The sequence below is a fragment of the Plectropomus leopardus genome, chromosome 19 (assembly GCF_026936395.1).
Source record: "Plectropomus leopardus strain MGB_pleo_1.0 chromosome 19, ASM2693639v1, whole genome shotgun sequence".
Lineage (NCBI taxonomy): Eukaryota > Metazoa > Chordata > Actinopteri > Perciformes > Serranidae > Plectropomus > Plectropomus leopardus.
In genome coordinates, this window is record NC_142194.1 from 13446936 (window position 1) to 13472017 (window position 25082).

Here is a 25082-nt window from a genome sequence, read left to right on the forward strand (position 1 = left end):
TTTAAATCCTGTGGAATCATTGAGGACAAGCCCACATTTTCAATGATGTCAAAAGCACAGAAAACGAAAGAACAACAGGCCAATCACCATTAAAGACAGTTACATTCAAAAGCAGAGTAATTGGTAATCATAGCTTTAAACTGGCCCACAGTAACAACTGTGTTGAGTTTGAGTGTATATTGTAAGATGTCCCAGGTAGATGCAGCAGAAAAACTAAAAGCAGTATTTTCAAATTCAATATTTGTCCGGGGAACACTGAGTATTAAGCAATTGCTTCAACGTGTAGAATAATTACTATGTGACAGTTTAATAAAGTGCTGAGGTATGGTGGCATGTTGCCTTTCAAGACCAGGTTGAGTTGAATTCAACACATTTTTCATTAACGTTTTCAGGTGCTCCGTCCATTCCAATGGACATAACTTTTCTAGGATGTCTAGTCTATGTTTACTGTCATCTGACCCCACTATATGGGATCTATAAATCATATTGTTAAAGTACATAACTAGTGTTCAGTTTCATGCCTATTTTTTTTACTTAAACATTTCAAGGATTTTGAGCATTTCTTCAAAAATGTCTGTCCATTGGAATGGATGGTGCATCTGAGTGTCACCTGAAAACAATTAAAGAAACACTATTCTAACTTTATTTTCTCATGATACAGTAAGTTTCTAGGATATTTTGATGATGATTTTTATGATGAAAAATACAGTACAATACATGTATGCAAAGCATCACTTTAGTCATTGATATGAGCTTACCAGTCTTGAAAAATAAATAATCTCACATTTTTTGTTCAAAAAGTCTGTTTAGACCATTTATTGTCATTTTTACTGTTAAGGGACTTTTGTGTAAAGATCCTTTGTCTATTGGAATGGGCAAAAATTACGCATGATAAAGTATTTTCTTTTTTTTTAGCTGGTTGTTAAACAAATATAACAATGATAACCTGATGGTAATGAAACAACAGTGAACCATTCCTTTAACAATAGAAGGCTGGTTCTACTATTGTGGGAGCCTCCAGTTTAAACTATGTTTGTGTGTTGTTTTCTATTGTATCCACACGCACAAGCAGAGACGTCACTTGATGAGCTGTGATATCTTACACCCTCGTCTCTGCTTGTATGCGTGCACAAGCACATGTGCACCTTTATTTTTAGGGTGGTTGCTTGTGGCAGGGGTCAAGCAGGGTGCCAGAGGACTTCAATGAGAAGGACATAGCTCAAACTCCAAGTATGTTTCCACCGAGCATCCATCATTGTTCGGCTGACAGCTGACCCAGACGCACACTACCACAGCAAATTCAGGCATGTGCTTGTGTCACTGTACTCCTGAGCTCATCTGCAGGCATCTGCTTTTGAACATAGCTCAACAATGTTAATGAGGGGCTCTAAACGGGGTGAGAGTGGGGAGTGATGGCTGCTGATAGACCCCCCCAAGCAAACCAACAGGACCCAACGTTGGAGAGGATTTGACATGTCAGAGTGAAACAACATGTTCCTTTGGCCTCTCCGCCAATTTATCTTACACTTGTGTTGTAGGTGGCTCTTGTGTTGTAGTAAGTTTTTAATAGACATTGGGATAGACATTAGCATTGTTACAAGGCTGTAAAAATGCCAGTAGGTGTTCAAGACATTGAGTGGTGTCATAATAAACTGTGCTTTCACTGGACAGAATTTTAAATAAATAGAATAGCTATCTTTACACTTAAAGCTCTAGCTTTTAGGACAGCAGAAAATGGAAAATTTTAAATTTCCCTTATGCTTTGGGGCCTGGGCATGTGCCTGGTAGGCCCATTGAGTAATACTTTCATTGGATGGCCATTATGTTCAGGCAACTAATCTACTTGATTAAGGTTAGGAAAAAAATCATGGTTGACATTAGTCACGTCAGTCAACTCACATGACTAACATGCATGAGACAATAACACTGGTTTCCTGGGTGAAAGTCCTGTGTTTGTTGGATCCATCCATCTAATGGCAGAGCTTCCTTTTAGCGACATAACCCAGATGGGGGCTACAAATTACAAATATTTTATTTATTTATCTCTGACATTCAAAAAATTTCACATAAGGGAAATGAGTAAGAGAAATTGAAAAGGCCACCCGGGCAAAAATCAAAACTACTACTACTACTATATTATACTACTGTATTACTACTAGTACTGTATTCCTTTACTGTTTGTTATTCATAATTGATTTTCATCAGTTATGTTGAATTAAAAAAAAAATAATAATGATAACAACAACAACAATAATAATAACAACAATGATAATTATTATGAATATTATAATTTTGCCATGCACTTTGCACACTTTACACTTCATCATTGTCTCTGAACATCCAATAATGATATGGATGGGTTTACGTTGAGTTTACGAGTTTTTTGAAATCTGGGTGTGGCTCAAAAAGGCACTAAAGCGTGCATTTTGAATCCTTATATGACAGGATGGTGGCTGAGGGCCACAGCATTTTTTGATGACCTGGAAGTGACACCAGGCTGTACATTTTAGGTATTTAGTGGCCTCCCTATAGGTCTGACCTTAAAGATGAGCCCTGCTAATTTCCCACATCACTGAAGTGGCCAATCAGGATACCTTGGAGGTGGAGGATCCAAATGCAGGGGTGTATCCTGGGAGGTTTCTGTCAGTCAAAGCTACAACTGAGTGACTGAGTGAGCAGCCAATTGAAATGCAACAGAGGAGCTGAACATTTAGGCCATGGTGATACACTAATTCTATACCCTTTGTATTTTAAGTAATCCACATACAAGGATACAAGCTCTCTAAGTATTTTTGTTAAACATTCCATCTTATTGGTTTTCTGTCCTGCAAAATGCAAATCACAAAATAGCTTAGGCTTCTTAAAAGTAATTTAATTAATACATTTAAATAAAATACTGTCCATCTCTCTCACTCTTTTTTGTTCTTTACATTTCATACTGTGCTACCTTTGCTTCAGCTCTGTTTACTTACACCGACTGATTTCATTTATCCTCTCCCCCTCTCTCATCCTCGCGCGCAGCGATTTGGTATCTCAGTCGCGCAGGCGGCAGTGGCACAGCGCGCGCACATTGTCCGCGTGGTTTATCTTTTCTTGACTTGCTCGCGGGACTGAAACGCCTGCAGCTGAGCTCGCGCTGCAATCTGTGAAAACTGGAAATGGACAGCAACAACGGAGGAGCCGTGAAACCGTCTTACACAGGTAGGAAAACGGTTTTAATGTGCACGTGTCGAAGCTGTTTTCTCTGTTTGCTTGGCGTTTTAGAAACGTGCGGAGTGCTCTCGTGTGTCGACTAAATGTTTCTAGAAATGTTTGCAAACGCTTCTCTGTGTCATGAGGTCAAATGCATTTTTTGGCTAAAGCTGTCAAAAACAGGATATTAGCTTTGTTTGCAACGCTACACAAGGACAACAGTGTCTCTGTAGTGTCTTACTTTTCTAACATCAACACAATATTTCCTTCCTCCACCGATACTTGTCTTGTGACAGCTGTAGCTACTTTCTTAGTTTAAATCAAGTTTCCAGCAACGTTTATTTTATTTACTTAGAAATAGTTTACATTTTCTAAAGCGGTAAGTGTTCAGAGGCACAAACATAACGTTATTTTAGTGGGGTTCTTTTAAATCCTGATTTGTGGACAGCTGAGGTCCTCCTGTTGATGGAAATGATGTGTCCCCATTTTCCCATACTGTAGCCTTTGTGTTTGTGCAGTTGCTTTTGTGTGTCATCTGGTCTAAGTATGTTCAAGAAGTTTGAAATCAGAGATTTTAAATGTAGGCACCAACAAGAAAATGCAGAATTTGTGTCCATATTAACATTTCCCCGTCTTCCTATTTGCTGGTTTGTTTTCAATGTTTCTATTATCTCTTGTGAAGCAGTGTCATCTTGGCTCTTTTGAGAATATTCGTAGTCCTTTTAAAACTTTTTTTTTTGCAAACGACTAGATCATTCTAGAGCATGTTGCTCATTAATAGTGTGTTATGTTATGTGCAAAAATGCAAATAGGTCCGTAATGTCAACCCAAGAAGAAAAAAGGTGAACTCAGTGATTGGTGGTTATTTATCACATAGCGCTTTGAAGTTGATCTTAACAGACAGATTCATGTTTTTCTAATAAGATTATCATCCATATCTTAGCTGACTTAAAGTGTAAACGTGATAGAGACGATACAAACTTTTATGAAGCGTATTTAAAGGTCCAGGGTGTAGGATTTTAGGGGGTATATTGGCAGAAATTGAATAACATGTCTCCTTTAGTGTATAATCACCTGAAAATAAGTATTGTTGTGTTTTTCTAATAGAATGAGCTGTTTATATCGACATAGGGAGCGGTTCCTCGCCTATTGTTGCACTGCATCATGTTTCTACAGAAGCCCAGAACAGACAAAGCAAGCACTGACTCTACAGGGGATTATTTGCATTTTCATGTTTTTGCAACAGCCAAAGATAGCGCTGAAAAAACACAATTTTTTTTGAAACGTGAAACTCCTATTCAGTGTTTTTACATGTTTAAATCACCGGTTTTGTTTGTTTTGTAAAAGGAAGGGACCTCTGTGGATAATTTTGGCCCCTGGTAAAAACCTTCCGAACAATTAACACTGAAGGAAGTCTGATTGGGAGAAGTTTCGACTGGTTGCATTCAGCAATCCACACCCATAGATGCTACTGAATTCCCCTAAATCTTAAATACTGTTCCTTTATTTACATTTTAGAGACAATATTTGGCATTTTGCAGAAAAAAATAATGATTTAAGTGCTTATTCGAATATTAAAGTAGTTGCTGATTCATTTTCTAATCAACTTATAGTCTCAAATACATCATTGACTTTGTTGAAACACCTCATGTTTCAACCTTGCTGGTCATATTTCAATCCAGTTGTGTTTCTTCCTGTGTGTCTCACACTGTCATCACTGTGAGTGTTGCCATGGCATACTCTGCGACTACTCAATTCAAGCAGGGTAGACCCACTTAAACACCCAGCACTGGCCACATCATCTTCTGCATCCTCTTTAAATGACCTTGCTCTCCTCCGTCCCCCTCTGCGTCAGCTTCAAACCTAAATGGCTCCAAATGACGCCCGCCTGCCTGCCAAGCACCGCCGCATCGCTGAAGAGATGTTCTTTCCAACTGCATGCAAGCAGTCATTTTCGCAGTGAACAAAAGGTCCTTGATTCATCAAATCCCGCACCTCCTACTGCCCACTCTCCGGAGAGATGCTGTAATTTTCACTAGCACTCCTCCTGTGTGAGGCTGGGAGAGTTCATAGCGTTTTTGTCGCACCTTGTGTGATTCTGTTGGGCTTTTAGGTGTGTACACAGCTGGGCCAGGCTCACCCTCCAGGCAGTATGAAGAAATGAGCTTCCTAACATAAGACAAAGCCAACATGTGCAAGATAAACTCACTTTGTGCCTTATTATGTTAAATACACACGTTAAATTAAACATGTTAAGAAAGCAGACTGGTAACAGCTACAGTATAACTGAACTGCAGTTGTTGTGAGGCTGCTTTTAAAGGAAGTGGCAGTCTGAGCACATCTCAAGTCTTCAAAAAGGCAATTTTGGCAAAAGGAACCATAAAAAAGGCAGTTTCACAAGACCAGGACTAAATGACCAGAAAGGTTTTGAAATTGTGGTGCAAGGCCACCAGTACTTTGTGGGCAAAAAAAAAAGAGCCAACCTTACCTGCAGTACCTGTGAAAAATATATACTCTGACTTCTCCCGCCTCGCTGTACGCTTTTCTTTTGCACCTCCTGAAGAAGTAAATCTTATGAGTAGGGATGTCAGTTTTAGTTAGTTTGACTTTTGATAGTCCAACACCCATTAACTTGCAACTAACCAGTTAATTTTTAAGGTGTAAAACTGGAAAATGACGTGAAATTCAAGACAAGCCTTTCCTTTTAGACCGACACTCCATTGACTCAGTGAGCTTTAGTGCTGCGTTTTAAAGTTATCCATGAAAAGGTGGTGAAATTTTAATGTTTTGTGATATAATTGTCTTGTCTTTGAAAATTTTTCTTTGACAGACAGCCGGCTAGCAGCAATAACAAAAGCATGCACCTATTGTCTTCACTAATTCGCTTGCTTTAGCTCTGTGTACCACCAGAGTTGGGTGGGATCTAGTTGAAACAAAGTCTCCGATCAGTCCCGGTTGGTGCACAGTGCAGTAAATTAAATTGAAATCTCATAGACTTATATGTGTAAATAGTCAAACATATTCTTGTTTATTAGGAAATTAATGGTTAACTGTTGACATCCATAGTCAAGAATATACAAATTGTGGGGGATGTTTTCAGCTACAGATTTGTTGCTCTAGTGTAGTGGTTTTCAACTGGTGGATCACGGTCCAAAAGTTGGACGTGGGTCCATTCTGAATGGAATCATGTTGAGTTTGTGAAAAACACACTTTATTTTAAAGTACAGTGAATTTGCATCACTGAGCTTCAATTTTGAAGCGGTTTCCTGCTGTAGAGTGAGACAGGGTTGTTTTTTGTTTATAGCTGTTTCATTGCCCTGTTCTTGTCATTATGTGGCCTTTTTTTCTTTCAAAATAAGGGACTCTTCTTTATTTATCAGAGAAGAGGGGTGGCTGTTTGGGTTTTTTTGTTTTTTTTTTTACCCTCCCCAAAGCTACACATATTTTTCCTTGAGCCTGAATGACTTGGGACAAATTCGTGCAATGGTCCTCCTACTTAATTTGTTCAAGAAACGAAATTTGAAAATCCAATGAAAATTTAAGATTTTACAGTTTCTGGCTGTGATTTCATCTTTGGTGATTTTTATTTTGTTGGGCCCAAAGGTTTGGAAGGCATGTTTTCTTTAAAGAAATAACCAACAATTTTAAAAGAAAATTATAATATTTAGAAAAAACAAAATGTTTTTTAGAATAGAAAGCCAAAAAGTTTAAAATAAAAAAAAAAGAAGAAGAAAAAGAAAAAAAGTGAAGAAAACATGCCTTCCAGACCCACAGATTTGGATGGCATTTTCTTAGTTTCAGCTGCAGGACAGTGTATATAGAATAGACTTGATTTTCTTTGCTTTATCCTTGTTTCTACCTGCAACAACAACATTTAGCTTCACATAAAGCCAGGCGTGTACTGTTGGACCTGAGATCTAGCAGCGTCCTGCATCCCTCGCCATCCTGCACCAGGCAATAGGTCACATTCACTTATACCTTCTATCCCAAACACTGGTGATCAAGTTGAGTGACCAGCCTATCTTTATTTCTCCCTGTCTAACTTTCTCCACCACCTCAGAGCGCTCTGCTCTGCACTTTGGCATTTGGCCGCTGCCGTCTGTCTCAGTAAAAACCATCGGCTGTGAAATTGAGAATAATCATGTGGAACGAGATTGGGACGGGAGCAGCTTGAGCTCAGGCCCTTTGCTGTGAATGGACTCATGGCTCCTGCTGATAAAGTCCAGCAGGGATTGAACAATCACCCTCACTTTTTTTGTGTGAGTAAGGAATATTACTTTTTTTGATTGGTGTGATGTATTGCAAATTTTTCTGCAAGTGTCGTCACTCAAAGGCCTTAAGTCAATTACCTAGAGCTGTTTTCTTTTTCTGTTTTAAATAGACACTAAGGAGATATCCCATAAGTATATAATACTACAGCTGGATGTGTCCTTATCTGAAGAGCCTCTGGATAGTTTGCAAGATAAAATGCAATTAAACCAGGACTATACAAACCATAAAATATTGTACTGAAACCACATAAAAAAAATAAAAAAGCAGATATAAAGAGACAATAGGATAAAGTGTGACGATCCCATTATCTGTGCTGTACTTTGTCACATAATTACATGCTAACTTAAAACATATTATAATTACACAAAATAGTTTATTATATAGATAAAAGAGTTTAATATGTAAAGATTATAAAAATATGTTGTCAAAGTCCCTGTAGGAATAATGTGTTTAGAATACTATACAAGGCTTGAAATAAAAGAATAATTAAATGCTGTGCTCAGGAATTAAAACTGTTTTTATACCCTGTCAAGTCAAATCAAACACAGCCTCTTATTTTGTCTCTGCAATAACCTTGTCTTTAATTCCTAAATAACGCAAGCCAAATTAAAGAGAGCAGACAACATGGAGGTCACAGGTCTGAATAAAATTAAAGTTTAAGCACAGTTAGTGGCACACATCTGTGCTGCCTCCTAAATACAGAACACTAACTAAATTAAATAGGACACCTCAGAGACGGAGATGCTTTTTATTGTATTGTATTTTTAATGTTCTTACAGTTGGCTTTGTTTTTATGCACTATTTAGTTTTTATATACTTTTCAACACAGCTATTATTTTTATCTAAATAAATACTGACATTGCAACTTTTACACACATGAATAGTCACATATAGGAATACATTGCAGCTCTGTTTAAAAAAAACATTTAAGTGTAATTTAACAAATTTTCTTGTATATTAACAATAAACCACAGATTAAAAATGTTAAAATCCTGCTGTAAAATTACAATACTTTACAGTGTGTGTGTGTATTGGCAGATGACAAACCAGCAATTTGCATACTGCCACCTAATGTATTGGACTCATGTGCACTTGGGCACAGATCGACATTAGTAATGAGAGAGAAAGGGAAAGGGGACTAATAGCGTCATGGCACATTATAAAACAACCGTGCTTAATGTGAAAACACTTACACGACACCCTGTGCAGTTGAAGCTGCTTTTCTCTTTCTCAAAATATATGTGACATTAAAACATGCTTAGTTTTTGTTAGAATAATTTACGATGGTATATTTCACTGTAGATGTGTGACTTTTGGGTTTCTCAAAGGATGTGAAATATTTCATCATGTTTGAGATATTTGCCTCTTATGCAGTAAATTGTTTTTCTACAGATATTGCCTATAGTAGGTTTCCAGCCTCTTAAAGGTGCAGATGGAGTGTACCACCTGCTCTGTGGCATTTCAGACCACAGGTCTTAAATCAGTCAGGACGGTACACCAGTAGCATCATCTCACCATGGTGACCTCAGTCTGTTTGATGTAGGGGTGGGCGATACATCGAATATACTCGAGGTATCGCGGCTTGTTCCAGGTGTGATATATTAAATGACTATATCCCAAACATTGAGTGTAAATTGTTACATTGTTTTTATAAGCCACCGGCATTTTGGTTCTCTTGCTCTCTCCTGCAGCTCTCTGCCTCTCGCAGATATACACACAAAGCAGGGCTTTTGCAGAGCTCTAGACTCTGACTATTCAGTCACATTTTGCATTTTGCAACCTTAATGAGTGATAGTGGCAGTAATGTGAGCAGGTGAGGAGGAAGACGGGGGAAGAGATGAATGAAGTACACCTCCGCCACATTATTTTGAAAATGAAATTTAAGGTTTTGCACACTGATATCCAATCACGAATCTCTTCCTATCTCTCTCCATATTGCTCTGTGTGCTCATAGACAACCCACAAACGCTGAAGTGCGATTTTATATAACTGTTTTGGCTAGCTAGTCAATCAACGTTTTTAGACTCCCCTGGATGAGTCATCAAACATTTGAAACTGTTTTAACCTGGTTTTAAAGAAAGGGAAAAGACAGGGATTTTAATTTAAAAGTACCCGTCTACTGATTTTTTTTTACTGATTTTTATTTTTAAGTGATAAATGATCAGTTGGCAAAGGGACACCAGGTTAATACAGGGAAATGTATTTTTTATTTCTTGGGGACTTTAAAAAACACCCTACTTACAAAAATAATATGTTGTATTATGCCTTTGCTTGTATATATATTTATGTGAAAAGCACTGATTGATTTTTTTTTTACATGAATTATCTCTTTAATTTTCACTTAACTGATGAAGCATTTTGTCTCTTAAAATTATTAATTTCACAAAAAGGGAAAAACAGAAAATTCTTGCTTTTCAGAAGCTGGAACCATAAAATGTGTCATATCTGTTAATCGAAAATTGTTTCAGTTCTATTGAATATTTCTTTATATTTACATTGGCAAAATACTAAGGACACTGATATAAAATAGAGGTAAGAAAATGGTGCAAATGATCAACACTGTCAAAGCCAAAGCCCTCCGGTCTCAAATTCACCAGAGTGCTCCACAGCAGCCATTTTCTACCCAGGATTGTATTGTTGCACCCCCTGCCTGTGTTGTCAGCACACATTTCCTCTGCAGATGTCCGATAGTAACACGTAAAAAGTGACAATTAAGACGACAAATGTTTAGACAAAATCCCTCTTTCTTCTTTCTGTGTGGCTAATCTGGGAAAAAAACATGCTATCTAGCATCAATGATGGTTTTGAACGGACTGTCGGTGAAATTACAAACCACGGTCACCCTCGGAGGAAGCAGTAAATGTGCAGCCTTATCACAACAGACCCAAAACAGATTGCTCTCCGCAACCCCCCCCCCCCACCTAACCCCACACACACTGAAATGGATTTCAGTTTACGTCTCCCATCAAAGATGTAATGGCTCTCGGCTTGTGTCATTACAAGTCAGATGACAGTCTCCTTCACACAGCGGCGGCTTAAACCTGCCTCTGGACTGATAACTGTGATCTTTATTTGGCTGCTCAAAAGTGAAGACAGGGTCAAGCCACCTCTCCGACTCTCCACTGACCCCCTCCTAACAAATGTCTGTCAGCTGGAGCTGAGGGTGGAAAAACAATACTTCAGGGTGCTGCGAGAATATCAAAATGCCCACAGAAGATCAATAGGATACATGTAATGACAACACAGGCGAGTCAATACTTGGCTGTAATAAAGTGAAAAGTGAAGAGAGGCAGGCTTTCTGTCAATAAGTTAAATGTTTGATCACACCTACTGTAAGTAGTTTTCACAGCTCGTATATCACTACATCGACAGTGTGAATCATCTGTGCTGAGGTCGAATCATCAGCCTTACTGTTTGGAGAAACAGAAAAAGTGTTTTTGTGGCTGCTGGACTGTTGATCCTGACAAGGCACAAACTTAACACACACAGACACTGTCTCTCCTCGGTCTCACACACAAAACTCCTCGGTGTAAAAAAAGGGCTTCTTCCTGTCATGCCTGAAATTAGGCATATCGACAAAAAATCCAGTATCGTGCATATATACACATTATATTACAGAATCTAATGATTTATCCACCTCTGTATTTTTCCAAAATGCTGGTGGTTAGGTTAGCTCAACCAAAAATGCTGTTTTGCATATTTAATTTGGGCCGATGGCAGTCAGTCATCGAGCACTGAGTCCGCTATAGTGATTTAAAAGTCCTGTCTGTCTGTGCTTCCACACCAACACCAGGGTGCGTGTTTGCAGCAGCATTAATTAATTGCATGCTTAAAACGTAACAATTCCAATGTATGCACCATCCAAGAGGCATCTTTTTAGCAACCAAATTTGCTGCCGCTATCGTGAAGATTAGTCACTGTCACTGATCAGCAAAGGGCTGCTTGATTATGGCCAAAATCATTGTCATGTGGTGACCCACATTATAGACATTCACCAGAGACTGTTGCTTCTTTAAGGGGCAGAGTTTAGAGTTGACAGAAGGGGATTCTGGGAAATGCAGTCTTGGGGAGTGTTTTTGATGGCATGGGTTTAAAGGCAGGTGATCTGGAGCTTGTTTTGGCATGTGTTGTTGCTGTTTCGAAGTGAGAGTAACCTGCTCGATTAGTCTCTTTGTCTTGTCAATCCTGCACTCCCACAGGCATGATTATTTGTTGAATATTGAGATCACAATCATTTATTGATTTTAGGGATAAAATATTTTTGCAGTACTTTCACGTTTAAATAATCACAGCGCTGCTTTTACCTCCATGTTTTCCTACATTCCTGGTAATGTACAAATCTTTGCATCAAAATGAGGCTTCTTAGTTTAGTTTATTTAAGAAGGGACAGTGCAAATTAATAAATACACATTGTGTAAAAATGCCAGAATCAACCAGGAGGCTATTTTTCATCTGGCCAAGATTTTAACACAAGGCTCCCTAATTACAACCAAGTAAAAGAGCAAAGAAGTAGGGCATACTGTTTAAGAGGCTTCTTTAAACACATCACATTCCCGTGGACATTGCCATATGTAATTTGGATGGTATCACCAAACCCTAGTGTATGTCAGTTTTTTTCCTGCATTTACCGCATAAATGCTTTGGAATAATAAAGTCTATTTGGATGCCTACTTTGCCTTATACACAACAGCCCTGATGGATAGTTGCTCTTTGAGTCCCCGTCATTTGGACAGAGGGATGGGCAGACACCTTGAGGGCTGTGTGGGAAGCTGAATTTCCTACGGTCCATTACCCCTCCATTCCCTTGTGGCTGCATTGCAGGTGCAGATTCAACACAGCAGGCAGCAGTGGGAAAGTGTCTGTCTTTGTGTGTGTGTGTGTGTGCGTGCGTGTGTGTGTTCAGTATAAAGGTGTGTACGCCCACATATGTGTGTAATTATTTGTTGTCTGTATGTGCTACAGGGAGGATTTATGACTTTGACATAACCATAAAGAACATGACCTTTATAGGAGACACTGAAAAAACTCCTCAGAAAGAGTATTATGTAGGCTTATACGATTTTGATGCTTTTTATCTTGATTTTGACTTAAAATTTGATCGCAAGACATGATGCGTCAGGATATTAGGGACTTACTTTATCACCTCCGCTTATCAATTTTCTGCGGCAGACTGAAAACTTTAGGCGTCTTTAAGACAGAATTGTAAGTTTGAACAAAAAAGTTAACTTTCCAAGTACTACAGTATTTCCACGTTTAAAGAAAAAAACTGTCAGAGAAACAATTCATCAGCTTTTTAGGGTTGGGAATCTTTGGGAATCTCAAACTGTGCTCTTATTCCAAATCTTGGGGCATTATTCAATTCAGAATCAATTCTTATTTTAGTAAATAGAAAAGGAGGTACTATTTTTTAGTTTAGGAATTGTCTGAAAATGTATAAAGTGGTGGTGCAGTTGTGTTGGTTGGTGGGCTACTTTCCTAGTCCTGGAAATTGGCACTTCATTTCGTCTGCACTTTATAGCACACAAAGTTTTCACAAAATAGTTCATCTTGCAAAACTAATCGTTAAATTCTAAAACTGAAAATGTCCCCAAATCCCTTTTTTGTTTTGTCAACATAAAATTAGATTTTTGCTTTTTGAATCAATTCAGAATTGAAGAGGCTTTTGCTCATTTTAGGGAATTTCTCCCCATTATAGAACCATCTTTGACCATCTCTGATCTGCTACACCACTGATGGTGTCCCATGTTATCCCCCTCTATTTAAGACAACACCTCAGATACTCCTTATACCAAAAAATAAACCTAGCACAGAAATACTGGTGGCACTTTGACTGTAGTTTGCAGTCAAAGACTTTTTCCCCTCCTCTGAATACTTTTCGCCTACAGTATGCCATCATGTCCAGAAGGACAATATTTAAACAGGTGTGGTGTGTGATTTTCTGCAGTGTAAGTTGGATAATCAGCAAGTGATGAGTAGACAGCATCCAACAAAACAAAACAAAAGCTGATAAATTTGATATAGTAATGCATAACACAATCTCATCTATCTGAAATAAATAAAGGTTATAGATATCCTTAAGACATCGTGAGAAAACAGTCATCATACTCTGACTTATAGCAGAAAACCTCAACAGTTAAACTAGATGCATGTCACATAGCGGGCGACATCAGAAGTCAGATTTATTTTCAAAGAAAGGAAGCATCACGGCCATTTAGAAACAATTTCTGTCCTCCTCAGGTTTCCTCTGATCAAATAGCTTTTGTTTGCACCTGATTTGTCATGCAGACTTTTGTTCTAAAATTTTGCTCTTTGTTCCTCCATTAAATGGCGTGTTATATTCTCTCTCGTGGCCATTACTACTCAACACAAAAAAACAGTCAAGCAGGCCAAATTAAATGGTCGTTAATTGAAGGAGCCATTATAGCGTGGCCCAGCTGCTCGTCTAGTGCCGTCTGTTTTAGTCATTACTGAATCACAGGGAGCTGAAGGTGAAGCCTCTGGACTGTTATTTCCACTAACAATTATGATTATTGGTCATCTTACTGAGATGACTCAGTATGATCACTTATTGTTGTATACCCCTATTGGTGTGATTTACATTTTGTTTCTGTTAGGGCTGATTAATATACAAAAAAAAAAACCCGTCACATTGAAATTATTTTGATATTTGCATTTCATTTTCAATGAAAAAAGAAAGAAATTACAAAAAATGATTTTTGTTGGGGTCTTTGCCAAACAAGCATGTCTGGAATATAATTTGTAGGCCAGGATGGATATTGCACGTGGCCATGTTGCAATTTTGATAATATTTCAATTAGTTGTGCAGCCCTGCTACCTGTTTAGTGGAGAAAATATTTTGTTTGTATTTAGCAAGAAGTGAAGTCTCCTGCTCCTTTACTCAGACCAATTTATGTCAGTACTACACTCCACTACTCTGCTGAAGTACTTTCAGCGTCTGGTCTGTTCTTTTCTATATTATTGTAGGAACAGCCCGATATCACTGCTGGATGGGCAGACACACACACACACACACACACACACACACACACACACACACACACAGAAAGACAGCAGATTAGCTGTGTGTGTGTGTGTGTGTGTGTGTGTGTGTGTGTGTGTGTGTCTTAAGTGCAGGAGCAAAGGCTATTACATCAACCCTCAGTCTTTTTTTCATAACAATAGTGTTGATAGTGCGGTCTAATTGTAAAATTTGTTGTTGACGTGTAGTTTTAGCAGTTGCAATTTTAGTGTAAATTGTATCTGTATTGGTGTTTTATTTTAATGATTGCTGATAAAATGAATAAATTAAGTACAAAGAAAATGTTGGCATTGGAGGAACTTTTACTTTGTAAAACCCCAGGGAGCTATTTTTATTTATTTTTTTATTTAAATTTTCACTTGATTTTATAGACAAAGTTGCTAGGAAGTTGCTGTATTTGTTGTTGAAAGTTTAAGTTTTGATTATTTATTTGCTAAAGGCATTTTAAACAAAGTTTTGAATTGGAGTTTGTTATATTCCAAATTTGAAATATTGACAGAAAGATTTTTATTTTTAAATGCATATCGGTTATTGGTCTCATTAACTACCGATAATTGGTATCGGTATCAGCCCTGAAAAACAAATATCAGTCAACCACTAGTTCAAATGCAATGTTTCAATGTTTCTGCTACATAAAATGCAAATATAAGGCATCCATGGTTTGCAGAAACTTTTGGTTTCAAAATTTCTTCTGGCTATTGGATTGGTTTTCGAGCCTGATACATATTTGATTCAAACAGTTGACTGGCACTCAGAGTGGTTTATATGTTGAAAAAGCTATCCAGTGTTTCTCTATGTCTAACCACCTTAAGGAGCCAGTGCGATAATTCAGGTAATTAAACTCATTTTACCTGGGGAGTGCACCTAATTAAAAGTCAATCCAATTTAGCCTGTCAGGTTTCCAATACAAGTCAGCACAGATAAGAACTTGGAGGCTGAATGATTAGATCTTATCTGTAATTGTGTGGGATGATTTTCTCCAGAAATAAAACACTTTTGAATTTCTTCACCAGGTGACTAGATACCTCAGCAATTCTCACAGAAGTGAAAAGCAAAAGTCTGGCTGCATAATTACTAATTCAGATAGCCAAGAATCAGCATAATAACACAGAGATCAATCTTGCACATTGGAAGCTGTGTCAGTACTGATGTCTCCTGCCACAGGGGTTGATTGGCACTGGGACTTTAGGTGCACTTTTTGTAAGCTGGTGACCACATTTGCAGCAATGATTTTTATTTACAACAGGAGATCAGTTGTGCTTAAAAAGTGCTTAAAAATTATAATAATTCTGTATCATAATTTTAATTATGTATTTAGTATATTTATGAATCTGTTTCTCTCTTTTTTTCTGTCTTTCTCTCTCTTTCTTTTTTTTTCAGTGAGACATTTTTCTTCATCTTTTTTATGTATCCTTAAAAAACAAATGCTTTTCAACGAACTATCCCTTCTGACCGGTCGCTTCAAGAACCCACCTTTCGAGCCTAAAAAGCTGATGGAAACACAGCAATGACTCACTAAAATGCAGCCCTTCTTGTTATTTGTTGGTCTTGACCATTGGTCTGCAGTTTGGGAACCACCTTGGCAAGCTAAAGGAGGTTTGTTTTCTTTGATTTTTGTGTTGTGGTGGCAAAGACCTTACTAGTGGAAACACTGTGGTGCACCAGGCTGTACTCCGTATTGCTGCAGTCCAAAATAGACGGCTCTTTTCTTCCATTGTGGCAGTTTTGGCAGTGCTTTTCCCCTTGCACTGTGCTAAGTACGATAGCACCACCTCATCTGCATAATGCCGCAGTTGCAGTTACAAATGACAGAAAACCACAAGCTTGTTAGAAAATAGTGTTTTCCATTATGACACCCATTGAAGTTTTCTGGAGAGGTGGAGGCGGGTCAAAATGGGACGGAGGCGGCTGCCCTGTAATTCTCGATGCAGGAAAAACCCTGCAACACAGGGGTCTCACTCCCAACTCCACACAATGTATATTTATCAACTGATAAAGCTAGACATGGGCTAGACAAATGACATGGAAAACCACCTTGAACACATCTCTTAGTCATCCTCATTACTCATCCTTGCCTCCATGCTTCCCTCCTCCCACCTCCTGCTATCACTTCACATGGAAATCATACGTTTCCTCTCCAAATGGAAGTATTTCTACTTGGCACGTCATCAGTTTACATAAACATATTTAGTATTTTGCTTAAGTTCTAGAGACAGTGAGAGAGTAACTTGGTGCCACAGCTGAAAAAGCACTTAAACAGGGCGGCAGGGAGACGGATTGGGATATGGTGCATGTCTCTGTGACGGAGATGTAACAAGTCCCTACTTCAGCTTGTGTTATCAGTGTCATGTAGTGACTGATCTGAGAGCTGTCAAGAGCACCAAGCCCAAAGGGAGAACAGGCAGGAAGTGGCTTAACCATGCTCTGCCCCGGGGTCCTCTACAAATGCAGACGTGTTTACACGCGTGTGTCGGTGACAAGAGAAATTAAAAGTCCTCAGCTGAAGTTTTTCAAATGGCTACCACGATTATTTATTTATATTCCAGAGTTTGAGCAGCTAAAGATATACTTGTAGGAGATAAAGTTGTTCAATCAGACATCATAGCACTTGTGAAGACAACTGAATGTTAGAAACTGAGACCTCTGACTAATGACTTCGTCGTTATAAATGGCACTTGACCCTGATTTGACATTGCCCGTCACCATGATGTCACAGCATGCACAAAGCAGCATGGCCTTCATGTTTAGGCAACAGCGTGGACTGTCACAAGGCTTAGAATTAGGCAACAAACTCATGGTTAGGTTTAGGCAAAAGAGGCACATGGTAAGGTTTAGAAAAAAAATACACATCCTCACAGGAAGCAAACTCCTCACTCCTGCACGAAAATCGGTTGTCTGTGAGACCCATACACCTCCTCACTTGCCTGCGCTGTAAGTGCAGTCGAGCTCCTTATATCACGACATCACTGGCAGCACTATTACCTGACGTTGTCCTTCTGCGTTTTGTGCACACATGACCTGTTCCGTCCGGCCGCGTTCTCACGTGACGCCGCCTGTGCGCGTTGCCTGCGGACGTGCCCAGTGCCTTCTGGCTGTCTGCCAGCATACAATAACAACATCACCGGTTCTGTCTGACCACGTTCTGATCTGACGCCGTCCAGCCGGGTTCTGGTTGGACGCGGAAGATGGCTTTTGGCGTCACACTTCAGCATCTAAAGCACTGACAAAGCAGCGCTATGTGTTGAGTTTGGAGTGAGAACAGGCTGCTTCTACATGCACGCTTTTACAGTTAATGAAAGAAATTTACTGTTCTTGGCTGAACCGCAGAAATATGATGTTAAATATAGCACATTGATGTTTCCTCTACACTATCTTCCAAAAAGTTTCTCAGCAGGATTTAAATTCAATCTTCAGCAGATAAATAATACTGAATTCTCCAAATAGCCAGTATGTTTATTTCCTTGTCATTAACAGGATGGATAGCATGGGACACATAACAGCTTGATTTTACAATTTCACACCTTTTTTTTTTGGGCAACACTTAGACATGCTAATTCTTCCAATAAACACCATTTGTTAAATGAATCTAAAACTATTAAAGAGAATTTAGGTCAATTCTTGAGTGTGGAAGGAAGGAAGAGGAGGATTACAGCTGACTTCAACAGCCCACATCTCCTGTCAGAGAGGAGAACAGCACAGTTGTCTCAACTAATCCATCTCATTATAATCAGCACTCCCTCGCCACATTTTTATGTCCCTCAACCTGCCTGAAAGATTTGTGAAACTCGCAATATATATTTAGTCCATTTAAAGCATATGCTGACATGTAGTGTGTTTTTAGTCCTGGGACTGAGCAGTGAAAGCTCACAGAGGTGATTTGTCAAAGTTGTTTATCAAAAGCTTAGATATGCAGCAACAAAAGGCTTTGCATTCTTATCTTGGCTGTTTTTATTTATTTTTGTATTCTTTCCTCGTTGAAACATCAGCCTTAATTTGTTTGTGGGGGATGTTAAAATTTTCAAAGTATGATTTAATATGTTGTAATATCCTGACTTTGTACATTAGTACAGTAGAAAAAAGAAGTGCTTCACTAGAAAAGGCAATGCAGCTTTATTTGTATGCACATTTCATAAAACACGGCAATTCAAAGTACAGAGTAATAAATATAACACATAGCTAAGTATACAGAAAAGATATTGAAAGGTAGAATTAATTACTGAATGATTTACAATTTTTTAAAAATAAAAATCATTAAAAAATAGCAAAAGTGCAGACAAGAGGTTCAAAGGTAAAACATCATTTAAAACAATTTAAAATCAAGTTTAAAAATAAGCTTGCAGTTGTTAGTGGGTGGAGAAGGCAGTGTAGAAAATAGTAGTTTTTTAGCTTTGACTTAAAAGTGGTCGGAGTCAGGGCTTCGCTAACATCGGCTGGGAAATTGTTGCAGGTTTGTGCAATTATGAAATTATGAAATTTGGTTGTCCTGATGGCTGAGAGCTTAAAAAATGCTCCACATATCTGGTACAATTTAGGTCAAGGACGTTTATCTTATGTCATTGCTCTTTCTGCCCTACTCTCTTAATCCTGTTCTGTCTCTTGCTGTCATACTATTGAGATTTATTTTTAAAGTCAAGCTGTTTTCCCAGAAGAAGTCCAGACATTGTCTGGAATTACTCTTTCACACATGTAGCACACAACAGGATATTGTCAGTGTCAGATGCATCCTCGCCTACTGGAAATACCACCTTAAGATGAGGTGTGGTCCCTGTTCAGTGTGTATTTTAATTTGTGCCTATTTTCCATATAGAGTTTGAGAGTTTGAACAGAATTTGGCAGGATGTCCAGGGTCACAGCAACATGAAATAATTTTAGTTAAGTTAAAGTTCACCCTGCAATCTAGCTTTGCAGTAGTTAATCGGTTTCAAGTATGAAAATTGACTGTTATTAAGGATGCATGATATATTTTTTTTTAAAGATTTTTTTGCCTTTTTTTGATAGGACAGGAGATTCCTAGTCCTAGCGCAAAAGGGGAAGAGAGAGGGGATGACATGCAGCAAAGGGCCACATGCTGGAATCGAACCCATGGCCGCTGTAGCAACGACACCCCCTTAATACATGGGGCGCCTGCTCTATCCACTGAGCTACCTGACACCTCAAGAGTGCGCGATAATATCGGCACATCACCAATAACCTGATGACATTGCATGCTATCATGTTTTGAACTTAACAGCTTTTGGACTGTTTGACTCACCAGATAAAATCACCAATCATCAACAAAAAAATTTATTGAATGCTGCGCTGTGATTATTTGAATGAATGAATTCTAATTTTTAAAAAGTAAGGCACTTTTTTCCTCTGCTTGCATTTGACTGTGAGCACTGTTAGTTTTCCAGTACACTACTGTCATTCATGCACAGGTCACATTTGCTTTGGTCCCCACTGCAGCCTAAGGGCTCTCCCAGATGGCCGATGACAGATGCCCACAATTGCTGTTGCCCTTGGTTTGAGTGCAGTTTCTCCCTCCAGTTAAAAAAAACTGTACTTACCAATTTCCCCGAAACGCCCCAATTCTCCCATTTGTCCCAGCCTGATTTATTTTCCATCATGTTCTGTCTCTTGTGTGTTGGTCTGTATGTCTACTGCATTTGCCTCATGAAATAGCTCAGAACGGGAGAGCACCTCTATCCCATTTAGGTTTTCCCAACATCCTCTCCTCTCCCACTGCACCATTCTTTGTCCTTGGCTTGATCCCATGTCCTCTGCTCCCTTTTTATCATGGAGCTGGATGCTTACCAAGGGCTTTAGTCACAACGAGGTGTCCATTCTTATATTCTTAATGTCCTATCGCAGGCTAAAAAACATGGCAGAGACTCATCTTGTTAATTTCCCTGTCGAATGTGCAAGTGCAAATGTGGTAGTAAACGTCTGTTTACAGTAATATCTGCAGTGAAAAAAGCATACCAAATTAGCACTACAGGGTCAAAGCAGTGGTTTTGCATGTTTTTAATTTCTGTGACATTACAAAAACAACAAGGTTTTAAAGAGATACAATTGGTTTCCAATGTTTTTGTCATTTTTTTCAGCATGGTATAAAGATAAACATAGAAAATTGAAGTTAACATCTGTTCTTGTCAAAACTATCTTACTGTGGTGTAGTGTGGTCATGTAACGCAGAATTTACACATAAAACTTACTCTACAACAACATTACTCCACAATTCTAAGATTTTTTTATTATAAAATAATGTAGCTTTGACAACCCCCCCCCAAAAAAAACAGACAAACAGGCATAATGTTCACTGTGATGAAATGCTTAAGCAAGTTTCAAATCTCACCAAGTTGATTTGAAGAAATAAATAAATGGAAACTGGGGCACCCAGTAGCCCACCTGGTAAAGCAGGCACTCTCTTTGCAGAGGCTGCTGTCCTTGCCACACCGGCCGCGTTCACATTGGCCCTCCTTCTTTCGGTGTCCATGTTAAACCAGTGAGACTGTTCAAACTGGACACGCTGGACACGTCTGTTATGAACAGCATAAATAATATATTCGATATTATGATTATGATAACTAACAAAATAAGCCTCCCATGCTTCCACATATTTGTCCGAGAGACAAATACACACACACGCACACACACACACACACACACACACACACACACACACACGCACACACACACACACACACACACACACACACACACACACACAAGCAGACAGAGACAGGGCTCTATGTGTGATTGCAAAAGAGCAGAGGAGCAGAATCGCTTGCTGACCAGTGCAGAAAAATGCACTTCTGGTGTGAAAAGTCCGGCCACAGCTGAAGAGTGACTGAGTGAAAGTTGGCATATCGTGGCACTTCCATGTCTCTTCCTATTCCAAAATCTTTAACATTGTCATGGGCTTTTGATGAGTGATGTGCAGTGATATTCAAAGTATAGAATATATAATGTTTTATAATAAATGAGCTAAAACATGCATAAAAAGTAAAAAACACTGCAGTTAATTATAGCAGCTATCTGGTAAAACTAAAAGTGTCCGGTGCAAATTCTGCTCTTTGTGTGTGGTATTTTTTCTGCCTCTTTATGACAGTTAGTCCAGCCACATGCTAGAAGACACTTCAGTTTAAGAGACTCCACCTGCGGGAATGAGATTACATTTAGTCATTCTTGACGTTGGCCTGCCTCAGCAGTGTTTATATAGCACAAAGCACCTTTAAGTGAATGTGTCAGGGTGTGTGCTGAAAGAAGATGAAGTGCAAGGACAGGGATTTATTCTAAATACGCATAGGTTTCTCCAATTATGAAACAGTTTGTGTCGAAATGTTGCTATATTTTCATTGCTTCTAGTTTCCTCCACCCAAGAAATGACATTTAAAGGAATACTTCACCACCATAATCACCATATATGTATCAGTAACCCCATGTTATGTTAAATTCAGGGAGCAATTATCAGTTTTCTTCTTTTATAAAACAATTAATTAAGTTAATTAATTAAGTTTCCAGGAGCTAAAAGTCTGCAGACAATATATATAAAATAAAACATACAAAAATCATTCATAAATATTCATTTAACATACAAAAATGTAACTAACTTAAAACTGCAATGAGTACGACAGCCATAAACGATTTGATTACTCTTTAGAGTCCCTTGCCGTGAACAAGGTCTTACCTTTCGCACTGAGGTCACATCCAGCAGATTGTTCTCTAAAGTCAACGTCAAAGAGGGGCACTTGCTAGCTCACACTGTTCTGTCGTTAAATTTTGACACACTTTTTGTGTGACCACCACTGACAGGAAGGCATCACATAATCTTGCACATATGTCGGCAGCTGCCAGCATCTCATTTCAATCATTATATGGCAGCCTGTTAGGATCAAACATGCATGAATTCAACATAACAGGCTGATTGTGTGGTGTGTCGGTGCATGATGGTTTCTGTAGATATAGGTGTTTGTGAAACTACTACTGACACCAAGCCATCATCAAAATAACTGTTTCCCAATTACTGAACTGCTACAGTTACAGGCTGAACAGCCAGCTCCAATGAACCCGATAATGATAATTATTTGAAAGCAAAATCATACCGTTACAGTACGCAAGCGAGACTTGCGTACTGTAACTGGGCTGACAGATGCTGCAGACATAGACTAAAATAGAAATTTATTATAGGTCATGGAAAAGTTTTGAAATTTTGTCCATAAAAATGTATGGCAACCATCATTCATATATCTGGTGATGATATAATGGATTGTATAATTCGGTAAGCTTGTTGGATTGTTTGAGTAGCCTGTACTGGCAAATACTGCACAATACTTTGCCAAAGAGGTGGCATGCGGCTCTGTCTGAGCCTGTGGAGCCTCCCAACACATCAGAGAAGGTGACAGCTGATTGGCTGCTTCACTTCCTGTCGGGCTGTCGCACCGTCTTACTGTGACAAACAGACACACACTTCGCTAGGGTGGGTGTGTGTGTGGTCAAAATGAACATGTTTGACACAGTGTATTTGCTTATTGTTCTTGATTCTGTAGCGCTTCTGACAGCCGCTGTGTGTGTGTGTGTGTGTGTGTGTGTGTGTGTGTGTGTGTGTGTGTGTGTGTGTGTGTGTGTGTGTGTGTGTGTGTGTGTGTGTGTGTGTGTGTGTGTGTGTGTGTGTGTGTGTGTGTGTGTGTGTGTGTGTGTGTGTATGTGCGTGTGTCCACAGATAGCTGTGGTCTAATTAAAGAGCTGGCATGTCAGAAACCTGCTCTCCCTCTTTGTTTAACATTGGACCTAATCTCCTGCTACAGAGTGGTGTGTGTGTGTGTGTGTGTGTGTGTGTGTGTGTGTGTGTGTGTGTGTGTGTGTGTGTGTGTGTTATCTGGTGATTGTTGTGAGGTGACTACAAGATCGATGCCAAACCGGTACAGACATGTGTTTGGAACTCAGCCAAGTTATCCCAGAGGACAGTCTTTGTGTGTGTGTGTGTACATGCCATGGTTGTGCATTTTCCCATGAATTTCCCGTGCTCCTGGTGCTCCACGACATCTTGTGTTGTCATTATTACATTAGATATTTATGTGTTTTGCTAATTATTCTGGCTTTGATCATGAGATAGCTTAACATGAGATGCACTAAAACATTTCCTGTTACAGCACGTTTTTGTGTTATGGGAAAACAATGCTGATTTTTTTCCAGTAAAAAAAAAAAAAAAAATCAAAACGTAATTTGTAATTGCAACCATCAGTGTTTTAGGGTGTTTTTATATTGGATGCAATTGATTTGTACTCTCCACTCCCCCACCGCTCAGCTTTCACATAACATTCTGTACCTCAGTGCGCCTGCGTCATCATATGGGACATTTTTGTTGTGCTACAGTGTAGAAAAGCTCTGCAGACAGACTGCTGCCCCCGGGACCGTCATCAGTAGGGACCAGCGGAGCAGTGAGGTGAAGCTTTGCTAGGCCACAGAGCTTTCCGCCTCTTGCCCTGACACAACAAGCTGTTGGCCGCCGTCGGTCAATGTTGGCCCTTGTCGGCCCTAGTAGGCTTTTTTTCAGCTGACTCAGCATGTTGAATCAGCATCGGACTCAGCGGAGCCAGTCGGTAACTGAAATCACTTTAATTGGCGGTTCAGGTGAGCTTATGAGAAGAGAAACAGAACTAAGGAAAGCAAACAGAGATCAAAACAAAGTTGAGTCTGAAAAAGACTGTCTTTCTTTAGCCATTGAGACGTTAATAGAAACATTTCATGATGATTTGTGTTATTGTTCACCGGCGTCGGTAAATACGCTTTGTTCTTTTTACATTGTATTATGTTATTAATGTGCGTAATGTGCATGTAACTAGTGTCATGTCAGTTTTCTGGTTTCCCATTTTGAAGGATGATTATAGACGACTGCTGTATGCTGGTATGGAGTATTTCCTTTTAATACAGGCACAGAATGGTCATAGTAGTTGGCAGTTGGTTGTAGTCTTTGCACTGTGTTTATGTGAAACTTTTTTCTTGCCGCTACTTCATTGATGTCGGTTTGGTTTGTTTGAGCCTGTAAGGTCAATTCACAGTTTCCGTGCTTGCATATCCTCGAGAGCCTGCTTTGGTTCGTGTTACATAAATCTCTTCATTCACCTATGTCTGTAAGAGTCTACAAGCACTCCTGTGCAGACGTCTGCATGCAGCAGATTTTTTGTGACTGCATGGATTGTATAGCAAGCATATCATCGCAAGCACACCGGCGACATGCATGCTCTCATCTCTTGCTCTACACTTTAGTTGAGTCCAAAACACCTCTGTCAAGTCAGCTGCGGCTGACCAAAAAGAACAAGGTGCAGTTACTTTTAAGTTGGATATTTGAGATTTAAATGCAGCAGTAAAACTGGGTGTGTCTGTGGTGTGCCAGGCTGTCATCTGATATAGAAAAATCAGTACAATATTGAGACTTTTTTTGTTTTCAGAACCGATTTTAAAAACTCCTTGTAGTTGTGTAAAATAGCAGTCCATTTCCATGTTTCGGGACAGTTGGTGTTCACGCATGATGCATACTGTTCTGGAATGCACATGAGCCGCACGCAAAATGATCTTTTGAAGTGGACTCAAGTAGGGA

The 25082-nt window shown here is 39.1% G+C and overlaps 1 protein-coding gene across 1 annotated transcript in view; it reads left to right on the plus strand.

Annotated features, from left to right (window-relative positions):
• Positions 1 to 3010: 3010 nt before the first annotated feature.
• The window catches only part of LOC121958382 (zinc finger protein 385B-like), an 83391-nt gene continuing 61319 nt past the window's right edge, over positions 3011 to 25082 (plus strand). Inside the window, exon 1 of the mRNA XM_042507275.2 lies at positions 3011 to 3201. Coding sequence (XP_042363209.2) covers positions 3159 to 3201 — 43 coding nt within the window. The 5' untranslated portion in view covers positions 3011 to 3158. The remainder of the gene's footprint in view (positions 3202 to 25082) is intronic.